The sequence below is a fragment of the Seriola dumerili genome, unplaced genomic scaffold, assembly GCF_002260705.1.
Source record: "Seriola dumerili isolate Sdu_G_001 unplaced genomic scaffold, Sdu_1.0 BDQW01000017.1, whole genome shotgun sequence".
NCBI lineage: Eukaryota > Metazoa > Chordata > Actinopteri > Carangiformes > Carangidae > Seriola > Seriola dumerili.
Window position 1 is genome coordinate 2,431,165 of NW_019174272.1, and position 12,984 is coordinate 2,444,148.

General features: G+C 45.0%; 1 protein-coding gene across 8 annotated transcripts in view; it reads right to left on the reverse strand.

Moving 5' to 3' along the window:
- mef2c (myocyte enhancer factor 2C) overlaps positions 1–12,984 on the reverse strand; it is a 61,315-nt gene that overhangs the window by 2,054 nt on the left and 46,277 nt on the right. Inside the window, exons 4-8 of one of the 8 annotated variants that reach the window (XM_022751548.1) lie at positions 10,825–10,968; positions 10,493–10,630; positions 7,712–7,898; positions 6,845–6,892; positions 1,342–1,514 (exon numbers count right to left, since the gene is read on the reverse strand). In XM_022751548.1, the coding sequence (XP_022607269.1) occupies positions 1,342–1,514; positions 6,845–6,892; positions 7,712–7,898; positions 10,493–10,630; positions 10,825–10,968 (690 nt within the window). Of the gene's footprint in view, positions 1–1,341; positions 1,515–6,844; positions 6,893–7,711; positions 7,902–10,492; positions 10,631–10,824; positions 10,969–12,984 lie in introns of all 8 variants that reach the window. The other 7 variants (XM_022751555.1, XM_022751539.1, XM_022751588.1 and 4 more) reach the window with 7 other exon arrangements.

Here is a 12,984-nt window from a genome sequence, read left to right on the forward strand (position 1 = left end):
ATTTCTTTCTTTCACTCAACAGATGCTGAGAGAATGAATGTGATGCCAACTTCTGGGGAAATTAATCACTTGACATGCGGCACGGCTGAACCCTGCCAACCCTATCATTTACCACCCTTTCCGAGGGCCCACTGTCGCTATAGTAACACCATCGGTCTCCACGGCAACGCAGGGTAGCGACGGCAAGGGAGAGGCACTTTACTGTGGCAGAGGGGAGGGTATGGCAGAATATAATGGAGGTTTGATGCAAAATGAAAGTGTTCTCTTCTGATGCCCTTCTTTTCTACATTCTGATTAATAAAAGCTGTGAGCTGTACGTATACGGCGCGACACTCTATATGCAGGTGTAAAGATAAAGCCAGTGAGGGGAGGAGTGGATACACAAGGGCTGTGGCAGAGAAGAGGCCAGGCTGCTTTTACTCTGACACACCACTGGATGGCACTATGTGCCCTCACAAAATGTCTTGTGAGGTGACATTGGTGGCTTCAGCACACTCAGCAACAATAAAGGGGAACGTTATTCTGGAGTCGGGACCACTTTCCTCAAACGTGCTGTATCTAGTGGTAATAATCTGAGCAACGATAGCAAAAATTGAATGCAAATTAAGAAGATAGACTCAGGTGTCTGCACTGCTCTCAGTTCTACAAGGCACATTATGCTCTCGAGAAATACCTTAACCATTTTCTGATTAGAAATCATTTCAAGTTTCAGATTCTTAAGGGCCTTTTAAGCGGTTTTGATTTCTAAATTTGAATGGCAGTCTGACTTACCAATAGCAGATCGACATCCTCAGACTGACGGCATTGAAAGGGGAGGGTAATAAATTCAAATTAGTGAGTGTGAATGGGAATAAAGGAGTGCTGGTGGATATAGGGATGGAGCTGCTGTAGGACTGAGGCAACGGAAACAGAACTAATGTGAAAAGAGGAGGCTAAGAACTATACTAACTTAACACATTTTATTGGAAAGACGGGAGAAAGAAATGTCGGGGCCTGTGGTGTAAGCGCCAACATAAGCAAACAGAAGGAACGTATCTGACAGTATATCAGACTTGGGCAAAAGGAACTTTTATAGACGGTTGTTGGTTTAAGAAGCTGCCAAGGCACATGAGAAAACAACAAAAATGTCATAGACCAAAAGTTACGCTTATCACAAACATAACCTCATCAACCCAAGTCTGATATGACGAGATGAAAGGAGCAGAGAGGACATGAAAGGAATTAAACGACAGTAAACAAACCCAAAAGACCCCCCCATAGAAAGGAAGATATACAATGGGGAAAAGGAGTGGGGGAGAGGAGGAATGATGATATGAAAAGAAGGATAAAAAGATTACTCACGATGGAGGGCATGTTGTTCTTGGCGCCAGGAGGGATGAGCACGCGTAGGTCAGGTTTGCGATTGTTCATGCCTAAGTTCATGGGTGGGGGAGACTTTGCCTGCATGTTCTTGTTCATGCCACCTGGAGAGACCAGCAGACCAGGCGAGTTGCGGTGGTTCCCATATCCATTTCCTGAGAGAGCAAAGAAAGGTTGGAGAGAAAGAGGCAGAAAGACGTTAAATATATCACTATTCTTGAATATTATTTGAACCAAAGGCACAGCCACATGTTATTAAACCTGTTTCAAAAGTTTAATGAATCTTGGAAATCCTGCCGTCCATGATGGTGTAGCCTAATTAAGAACTACAGGAATCCATTTTCACCTTCTGCTCATTTTCTGTGTTTCTGTCTCATCTCCACTTCCTGTGGTAGAAATTGTATTAGCTCACCAGTCTGAGGAGACTTGTAAATGATGCTTCATGAAAGTGGTATTCGCTGGCAGAGCAGCTACTCAAACAGACTACAGACTACCGTTTTTGCTTGTATGATCACCACTGTCTGTTTGGCAGTCGTACAATGAAGGCATCCACTTGAGAGGACCTCACCCTCCACCTCTGTCACTGTCAGTTAAGGCTGCATGTGCCCCTCAACAGCCAGTGAATCGTGTAAAAACATCTAATTACGGGTAGCAAGACCACAGAGGGATGGGACCCATCATTTGGCCATCAGAGCTAAACACATGTGCGGTTCGTCGAGACAAAGACCCTGCCTTGAGGTTGCCACCAGATCTGCATTCCCCTAAGTACAGAGGGCCAAGTGCAGCACCCATTTCTCCCTCAAAAACCGGTGGGGCGAAATCCTAGCAACATCATTAAAAAAAAACGGAGTGGAGCATTCTTGCAAGCAACACAGTCTTTGTTTCTAACCCAATCCCGCAGGCTGTTTTTCCCCTTACTTCTCCTTCCTTCTTCCAAGGGGTAGAACACAGGGCACTGTGTGGACGTTCCCACTTGAAAGACAGGCAGGAATTATACGTTAGACATAAATGAATTTCCTAATCATATACTCCAGGGGAAAATGAGTCGCAGATGTCTTCCTGGGCAATTTCCCTCGCTGATCTTTGTTTAATTTGAGAGCGAGGTTTTTGTTGTTTGGAAATGAAAAGTCTCAAAAGCTCAATTTGAACAATCTGAAGAGTAAACGACCGCTAGCGGTGACAGAAAATGAGGCCGTCTGACAGAAAACAAGAAAAACAGTGTGTGTGTGACCGCTGGTGCGTGTGTTTGCGTCTCTGCTGGCATGTGTTATGTGGAACAATGTATAAGTTGATGTTAACAGGCTTAGGTTTGTGTGTTATTGTATGTTTTGCTATATACAATTCTGCATGTGCATAATTTTTGTGTCATGCTGTAAGTGTACGTAAGCCCAATATGACTTGAGACTCCATGAGACATGCTGTATGAATGCTTATGTATGAGCCATGCATATGGATGCACGTGTGTGTTTTGTATTGGACCCTCTTAGTTCCAGTGTCAATCTCACATTAGCAAAGAGGCAGCTGCCTCTTCAGTTTTCCCGCTCTCTCATTCTCATGGCTGGTCCTTTGTGAGATTGAGTGGGTGCATGTGGAGACAGATGAATGAGACCTCACACACACATAAAACACATGCATGCAGCACACATACACACACTTTAGTAAATAACCCAGCAGGAAGTACATCAGTGTTTCTGTACAGATGAATAAAAAAAAGAGACTGCGCTATAGAGAGACATTAATACACACTTTGGTCAAGATGACACGGGTTTCATCTTGGTGACAGTTAATCAGACATCTGTGTATTGCCACCCTGTGGAGATGGCTACAGTCCAGTCAATTATGTGCTAGATGACTATGATCATGAGTGGCATAGGCCAGCTCTTAAGCACTTCAAAAGTAAAATCACGAGCTAATTAAGCTAATGAAGCAAGAACTGTGACTCGAATCTTTCTATTCTGTAGCTTGATCACCCTGATTTTAGGACAGTTGCATTCAAATAGCGGCACAATGACTTGACTACTATTATCAGCTGAAGACATGATATCCAGACTTCATTTCAACTGTCCTCATCTAATGCTACTTCGCACGGTCGAGCTGTGGCGCAGGCTGGCGTCAAACATTTAGAGGAAGTACCAAAATTAAACACAGCCCAGCCAGGAGACTGTTTTGCTGCTGTATAAAACTCACACATAGAGAACAACATCTGATCTGAGATTCAGATAAACATCTTTTTGCTATTTCTGAGGTGTTGAGGGACGGCTGAGGTCAAAGCTGAAGGATTGCAATCTGACTCTATCGGTGCCATGGTTATAGCCTAGCGCGCTTCGAGATGCATGTGTTTTACAGGCCCCCCCCCCTAAAGTGTTCATTCTCTCTCTCTCTCTCTCTCTCTCTCTCTACCTCTCTCTCTCTCCCTCTTACACACACACACAGACACACACACAAAGGAGAGGTGTGGTTAAACTCATGTACATTTTACTGTTACTGAACAAATTTCTGATGTCCTGTTGTGGTCTAACAGGCGCGCTCCATTCTATTCCCCCATACACACACACTCTTCCGTTGCGGTTTGGCCAAATGTGCATTCAACCCTGAATTCTCCAACTGAACCAAGGTGTCACACTCACGCTCACAACTTGCACAGTTGGTGTGAGGTGCTGCCAAGATTGAAACACACATTGTTTGATCTGCTGAACCTGACTGGTCGTCAGTTATTGAATGTGTGCTTTTTAACTTACGCTTCTATGTGATTTTGACCAGAGATGTCCTGAAGATGTACCTTGTATGTAACTCATCTGATGGTATAATTGGTGTGTGATCAAGGTGAGAGGTGACGGGAGTTTCTTGTTAATTCCTCGCAGTGCTTTCGGAGTTGCTGATCGTAGAGGAGATGACAGCTACATAATTGCACAAATGGAGGTGGGAGGTTTTCACAAGCTGGACTTTGACTCGTTCTGTCTGTCTCCTCACCTTGCGCTCTCTCCTAGCTAGCGAAGGAGTTGACAGATTGAAGACATACTGCATATAAATGAACGAACATACACATGCACGAAAACACTTCCCACAATATTATATATAACACGATGACTCAGCCTTTCAGTAACATGCCCTGTTTGCACTGTACTGGAATTACCTGGGGACCTTGTGTGATTCGAAATTTACCTCCACGACTGGGTTTCATGCAGCATATTTGCACAGGATAAACAAAAAGTCTGTGTTTCTGTCATATTTACAGGATAAATCTCAAGATACGATCGAAACGTACTGTGGCACGTCTTCATGCTAATGCTGTAAAGAAAGGGAACTTTCAAGTTTGTATTTTCTACACGAGTACATGATATGTTTGGAGTTCAAGTCATTAAAAAACAATGTTGCTAGGGAACTAACAACAAAAATGGACCTTGTCTGGTTCCGTTTCAAAAGTTTAGAAATGATTTTGTTCTGATTGCAACTTCATGAAATATGTCAGTTTATGAAACAACTTGTGAAGTGAGAGCTATTAGAAAATGTTCATTTACAAAGTCAGGAATGTCCACATCAGCAGGCCTTTCAAATGGACTATTCACCACCTCACAATGAACCCCATAGCATTATACAGCTACATGAGACTACAGAATTTGCACTATGAATTCTCTCCAATCTCTGTTTCCACTGTTACCTTCATCACTGTTGGCTCGGAAAAAGAAAAACAATATAGAAATCTTTTTAGAAAAGGAATTATATATACAACTGAGACAATTCAATGAGATGACAATTCACAATAAATTCAAATTATCAGAAGATCTGTTTGGGGAAATGTGCTAGGCAATCAGCGGTGGAATTATAACTTCACAGATTGAGGACATGGCAGATTCATATAGGAATCCTTCCAAACAACGGGATGACTCCAGGTAATGCTAATCCCATGGGAGTTGGGCTTTACAAGCTGTCATTTCCTCTCTTTGCAGACAGTGGAACCATGACATCTAAGACACAAAGGAGGCATTGTGTTTTTGTGCATGTCTGAAACACATACACGTACACACATTCAAAGACCCCCCCCCCCCCCCCCCCCCCCCACATTTCCCATAAGCCCCCCCCCCCCCCAGCCCAGCCCCAACATTTCACTTAGGCCACGCCACTTAAGACACTCATACACAGGCCAGACAGCTATTGTACAATCAGCTTATCAAAACATACGGTGAGGAGCAGAGGAACATTAGAACAGTCCTTGTGGTGCCACAGTGGCTGGGCCACCTCACACTGAGTCACTTAGAGGAACATCATTAAAATGGCTGACCAAGTTCACAGAACACTTCCATCTGTGTTCCCCCACTGTTTCTCCTTTTGCACACATGCTTCCACCATCAGTGGATATTCATCACTGGGGTTTCCCCCCACCACCACCACCACCTCCCCTCCCCCCCACACACACTCTTTCTCTCTCCCCCTAGATGAGATTTAAGAGAGCTTTGAATGGAATCTTTTAGCTCCCACATGACTCTCTCTCAATGTCGTGTTTTTCGCTGCTGCTGAGCGACGCACAGCGCTCACAGAGTGCCTCTGTTCCTTCGGCGCGGTGACACAAAGGCTACATTTGAATCATGCTCTGCAGCACGCCGTCGACAGAACACACGCCACAACAAACGGTCCTGTTGTGTGTGTGCGTATGTGTGTGTGTGTGATGAGTGACCAGACAGAGAAACCAAGCATTGACCCCTTGTGATGGAGCCCTAGGGGCCAGACAAGGCTGCCCAGCTGTGCCCCACTGACCCCCCCCCCATTCTCCATTTTTACACTCTGCACTGTATGTCAAGGCTGTAAAATTTAACCCTTTAAATGGGAGTCTCTTTGCCATAAACTTGGGCTTGACATGTCCTCAGGGACAAACCCATTGACACACAGAAGCTAACACATAAGATTCCTTACACATGTTCCTCAAACGTGGCTCGCTCCTCTCTCCATGGGATCATTATTGCATGGTGAGCCACTCTAAACACTGAATTAATTTGGTTGCAGACATATGATGGCAATTACTGTGTAGCAAGTTTGTCTGGCAAAACAAGTTGCTCCAAATATGAGCCACGGGTGTTGTCATTTTGAATTTACACCCAAAACCAATCCAGAAATAAAGAAATGGCTCGTCATACAGGGGAACGGAAAAAAAATGAACAGTATTTTCAAAAGTCCAGAATCTCCTCTGATTACCTGTCAGTCAATCAACCGCGCCAGTATATAGTGCAATTTTATTTCTGTCCCCCCCCCCACTTGTTCTAGCCGTTTTACAGCTGAATGCAGGCAGGATGTTTCACAGCCCCAGCACTGCGCAAACATTCCCAGATGAACTCCACGACCACTAACATCAACACATCATGGACAAAATCTCCATTTGGGTTTGGGTTACTATTAGTCATGCATTTTATGGCCCCGAGTGGGTGAGTGGGTGCCCTGTATGTGTGTGTATGTTAGCAGACAACTGTGTGTGAAAAGAGGAGGCCATTCTTACCAGCACTGGTGCCTGCGCCAGTGGTGAGGTCAGCACCCATGAGGCCACCTGAAAGATGAAAGAGAGACGAGAGCAAAAGAGAGAAAACCATTAGAAGATAGACACCCACGTTACATCCACTGTGCCTCCTGTCTCTCACCTTGCTGACCTTTCAGAAACGAACTCAATTTAATCACAATCCATTGTGTGTGTGTGTGCGTGTGTGTTTGTGTGTCAGTGCATCATATGTGCATGGATATACTGCTTCCCACTCAAACCTTAACACTCTGAGCAACTGGACACTGCGAGTGGATACATTATGCTGCCGTCCAAGAAAAATCACACATTATTATTTTTAAGCCATGTGAGGTGGAAGAGTGGGAGGGTCCAGAACGTGTGCGGTTTGGTGTGGATGCTGTGAGCGCCAAAACTCATATTTAGTTTATGCTGGCGCTTCTAGCATCCAGTTGTAATGACAGGGTAAGGGTGTGGGCAGCAGCCTTCAGACCATTGGGACAGAAAAAGGACTATGGACAACAATAACAAACCAACAGGCCTGATGTGCTTATGTCACCAGCAACTCAATGCCTATACATAGGGCCAGACGTCCCATGTGTAGAGCCTCACGCTAAATCAACGAGACTGTGGGCTGGGATTTAATATCGTATTAAATCATCAACTCACTTTGAGTAAAATACTGAGCTGGCAAAATGTGAGAATATACGTGAGGGGGGTGACTTAAGTGCCTTTTAATGAAGGTAGCTGTCATAAAATAAATTGAACATTTGATGTGTTTGTCTATTAGCACTACAGACAGATACACACAGCTGAGAAGATAGATTGGATGACAGCGTGTACATGGGTGCATGAGTGCAAGTGAGGCCCTACCTGTGTTACCTGCACTGGGGGGTCTGTGTGTAACTCCGGGAGACATGCTGTTTCTCTGTAGGCCATGGTGCGCCAGTGGCAACAGGTTGTGGTTGCCTAGGGACCCACCGGGATGGCTGTAAATGAGATTGTTCTGGTTGCTAACGGGAATGGACACGGGCATGTCGTAGTTTGATGGGGGCACGGCCTGCTGAGAAAGGGGGGGCGGGGGCAGAGAGAGAGAGAGAGACACAGACACAAGTTTGATTAAACGAAAGACACCACCAACTGCAGTGAGTAAACAAACTGAAACAAGGCCTTCGTGTAAAAGGAATGGACACAGCAAAGAGAGCAAGATACGTGACAATTCAGAAACCCTCCAGGAACACAAAGGAATTTAAAAACCTTTGACTATCTACAGTGTCTCTGCAGAAGCAATCGCACACAAAAGAAAAGACTGAGACAGCCAAGTTCAAAAGCACAAATGGACAACTAACAATAGACAACCATGCATAGTTGAGGAGAACAACTTCTTAGAACAAAGACTAAAAATATAAGACAGTATGGATGGTGAAACGGAGCACTGAACAAAAACGAAAGGGTGTGCAACTAGAAAACTCCTCTCAGAGTTACTCAAATTGCTCCCAGGATGATAAATGGGCTTGCAACACGTTGTCATTCCAACTTGATGTAGCATCTGCAGGTTACTTTAAAGGCTACTAATATCTTTGTGTGAAGGACTTAGGTTTTGCCCCTGACATGCGTGAAGGCAAAAGGTTGACCTGAGGACGTTTTTTGCTCTGATCACTGCATTTATGTCCCCTGAAATACATTCCTGGTATATTACATTAAAGAAATAAGAAGGCTGTGGTTTACTGGGAATAAAGCCAATGGCATCCCACTGTTCTAAAAGAGCTAAAGATACTTCAGTCTGTCTTCACCTCGCTAAAAAAAAGTCAGCAGTATTTCTTGCAAAAGTCGCTTCAAGACTGGAGAACTGAATACAATTAGGAATAATTTATTTTTCTGTCACATGGAGCTAATGCAAAGTGTTTTTAAGTGGTAGAATCAGATCAGTCAGCAGTCTCATCAGGAACATGAGTAGAGGTAGCTTGCCGGCCCCAGGCGTCTAGTTTGTCATGTTTATTGTGTCACTTGGCAGAGGGGCTTAACCTTGGGAGTGCCCTGGAAGTGGTTGATCCTGCATGTTAGCTTTAGGAAGTAGAAAATAGGGCTTTAAATTACTGCCATGTGTCTCAGAGCCATGGAGGGAGCGCATCAGAAGGATCATCAGCCTGGGTTACGTGGAAGTGGGATATGGGCCTTAGCACTATTTCGTCTTCTTCAATTTTCTCCCTTTTGCTAATGTTCCTTTTGCAGGCCAAATATTATCTCAAAGTACAAAGCCGGTTTCTTTAACCATATTTCATTATGGGCCCCTGCATGTTACACTTTTACTGCAACTTTACGCAGGAGTGGGCTAGCCAAAAGCTATGGATGCTTTCTTTTATAACCAGTGAGGGGCTGTCTCTGGTTCTGTTTTATTTTTTGAAGCCTTTGAATAATTTCTTCCATCATTCTTCCATTCCTTGTTGGAGTTTTTATACCTCATGACTTCTCTGTGCCGTGTTTTTCTCAGAGTGGTGGAGCTGTCTGTGAGTGCACATTTGCGTGTACACACACACCCTATCGCTGGGTGTAAGGGCCCCGTCTGTAAGCTGTCCTTTAACTGGTGCCATCCTTCCTGTTTTCACTCATCTTCCTCCTCCGCCTCTCCCCACAGTCCCCTCAACAGTCCCCTGCAATCCAGAGGCTCAGTGCTTGGCAGCCACCCTGACCACACACCGAACTGCCACTTGTTTGGTGGTGCAGAGTGCCCCCCCCCCACAACCCCAACCCAGCCACTGCCCCCCCCCCCCCTCCCCCATCCCGCACCCAGCTCCAATCCCAAACCCACCCCACCACACCACCCCAGCTCACCAACCCCTGCCTTGCCTTCTAACCACATCTCCCCTTGCTCCATGCGGCTTAGACACTACTGTTCTTCTCTGAATTATCTACTGTGGAATCATGCCTTTCTCTGTGAGGCCAGAGCGATAACCATTCCAGTATGGTCTTCTCTGAATGAAGGGCATTCTGGCCGCTGGCTATAGCTTTGATTCTTCAGTAAAATTAACACTGTATAATACAAATGCAGCAGCTGACATGTCTTGACATATCTACATGCACTAACAAAGACGTTTTTAAAGATGCTGTTGGCCTACTGGAAATTTCGCCTTCAGTTATTTCAGAAAGGAGGAGCGATAATTGAATTTGGTGAGGCACGGAGATATGCTTGAGAGTTTGTGAATGTCTGATGTTTCATAGCCACAGTGTCTGTCCTTGTTGTTGCGGGTGACTGAGCGCTGTGTTTTGGTGCAGGAAAAGGAAAAGCACATGCAGACCACACCTCCCCTGGGAGCCAGGCAAGGCATTATGGGTAACGGGTTCAAGGTGGGAACCCAGTTAGGTTAAAATTTGTCATGAGAGAAAGTGTGCAATTACTATAGCAAAAAATGTCTGCTTGTTATGTCAAATTAGAGGATCGCTCCTCAACTGTAATCAGGAAAAATCTAAGAACTGTCATTTTTTTCATTGTAAGTATACAGTATAATCTCACTGTAGTCTTACTCTCACTCTCACTTTGTGTATTTAGTCTAGTGGCAAACAACGGTGGTTAGCCGGGTTAGCTCAACAGTTACTGGCCAGTCAGCATTTTGTTAGCCTGCTGAGGATGCGGCGTAGCGTCAACCCAGTACTTACAGGTATCTTATGAGTTTTAATCATGTGATCAAACTCCTCGTTTATCTGTTTGTATTTCTCCTCAGTGCGTGGGGTGAGGATGAGAGCAGACTCGAGCTCCGGGCTCTCGCCGCCTTTGTTCTCCTTCTTGCTTAATGCCTGCCAGGTCCCACAACCACACGGAGACAGACAAAGGGAGACACAGATGAAGGGACGGAGAGATGGGTGGTAGGAACACACGACGAACACAAGGACACAAGGACGAAGCAACAGAAAGCACAGGGGGAGGGAAATGGGGAAAGAGAGGAAAGAAAGGTGAGAGGAAGGCTCGGGGTTCAATGAAAGGTACTTACACACAGTCTCTGTCTGCTGATCATCAGATCAATGTCCTCGTTTATTTTCCTGTACTTGTCCTCGGACTCGGGGCTGTGGCCGACCGAGTCGTCTGCGTCGGGGTCTGGGCTGTCACAGCCATTTAGGCCCTTCTTTCTCAATGTCTGCAAACAGAGCAGTTGCACAAAATAGTTGAAGGGCTTTGGGGTAGGGAACAATGACCCAGGTGAACAACTTTGGAGGGACAAATGGTAATGAACTCCGAGGAGGTACCTTTTAGAATCGATCCTGACCAAAGACAAGTCCAATTAGAGGAAGTTTGGAAAACTTTTTAGACATTTCTTTAACAGAAGTACATGTCAATTTATCTCAAAAGAATAGATTTCCAGAGTGCTTTTTTTTCTCTATGAGAACAGTGGGTCTGTTTCTGAAACTTTATTCTACAAAATATCTTTAACCTTTTTAATGATTCATTTTGGCAGGCTTCATTCTAACCTCCAACAACATGGGGTGACACGAGGATACACTGGCTGCTTTGTGAACAAGTGAACATGCAGCTAAACATTCAATATGACACAATGCATTCAATTGCATCCAGTAACAAGACATAACAAATGATCAAACTCTTGACCAAATGACAAATCATGGGACCTTGAAACCTCATAATTACACAGGAAAGAGAAAAGTCATAAAAGTAAAAACACATTTTATAACCATAATCATCAGTGGATTGTGAAATAGAATTAAAATACGGTGGAGGAGTTTGAGTTCATGGCTGTGGTATATAAATGTGGCAGTTTCTGTTTTGGCCACCTGATGGCCACCTGCCCCCATTAGAGTGGCCAGAAAACAGCAGACAGGCAGAAAAAGCACACTCTCCACTTGCTCACCACTCCCTTTGAGTGGAAGAGAGACACAGACAAAGAGAGAGCAAGAGGGAGAGAGAGAGAGAGCGAGAGAGAGTGTGTGTGTGTGTGTGTGTGTGTGTGTGTGTGTGAGAGAGAGAGAGAGAGAGCTGCCTCCGTCCTTCTTTAGATATTGTTGACAACCATAACAACAGGGATAAGTTTCAGAGCACATTACTGTGTGTGATAGCACGAGGGTATGTTTGCTTGAGCAAGTAGGCAAGTACCGATAGGTGCTGTGTTCATTTGCCTCGCAAAGTGAGAGACAAAGACAGAGCGGGAGAGAAGAAAAGTACAGTAGCTGACAGTTAGAGATCTCATCAAAGGTACCCCCACTCCCCCTCCCTCCTTACTCCTCTCTACACCCCTTTCACTCCCCCCCCCTTCCCTCTCTCCTTCTGGCTTTAATAAAGGGAGATTAGTCTACAGGAGGAATATCACGGGCCTGCTCCTGTCTGTGCAGTCGTCGCTTCACACTGCGCTCTCCTACTTTCATCTGAAGCTCCATATCAGACAGACGTAATTAAATTTACTTTAGCACACCCTGTATTTGATGCTGATCAAGTGTGTGTGTCTCTCGCTCTCTCCCTTCTGTATATGTTGTAGTGTGTGTAAGTGTCTTCTCGAGTGAGTGTGTGTGTGTGTGTGTGTGTGTGTGTGTGTGTGTGCGCGTGCGTGCGTGTGTATGTGTGGGAGGGGAAAGAGGGGAATGAATCTGTGTTTGTGTGTGCATGTGTGGGTGTGTGAGAGTGGGTGTTAGCGTCAAGAAGAAAAAAGAAAGAGAGACTGAGCAGGAGAAAGGAGGAAGATAGATGCTAAGATAAGTTAATCTCAGTGAACTTCTTCCTCTCATTTGTTTGTCTCCGTCAGTACTCACTCACGGAAGAGATACGAGTGCTAGCTACTCCATCACAACCAGCAGCAGAAGTGACAGGGAGCGATCTGCCTGCTTAGAAAACAAATAACAATCCAGTCATCTCTCATGTCAGCACAACAAAGGCCTGTTTTGAGTGTGGTTTTAGTGAACTTAGAGGGCTTCTTTTGTGTGTGTGATAACTGTTTGATTCCTGAGGCGTCTCGTGGCGAGGCAGCTACTGTAAGCGTGTCAACATTTGCTGGCTCTCCTCTTCTTTCTCCGAATCCTCACTTGGCCTCTAGAGTGGAAATCTGGAATTCTGAATTTGAAAGCATCTCTCACATCTTTTGACAGTCTTCAGGAAATCACACCAAACAAATCAACCACGGCGATGCAGGAGATCTGACTTCTAACAGACC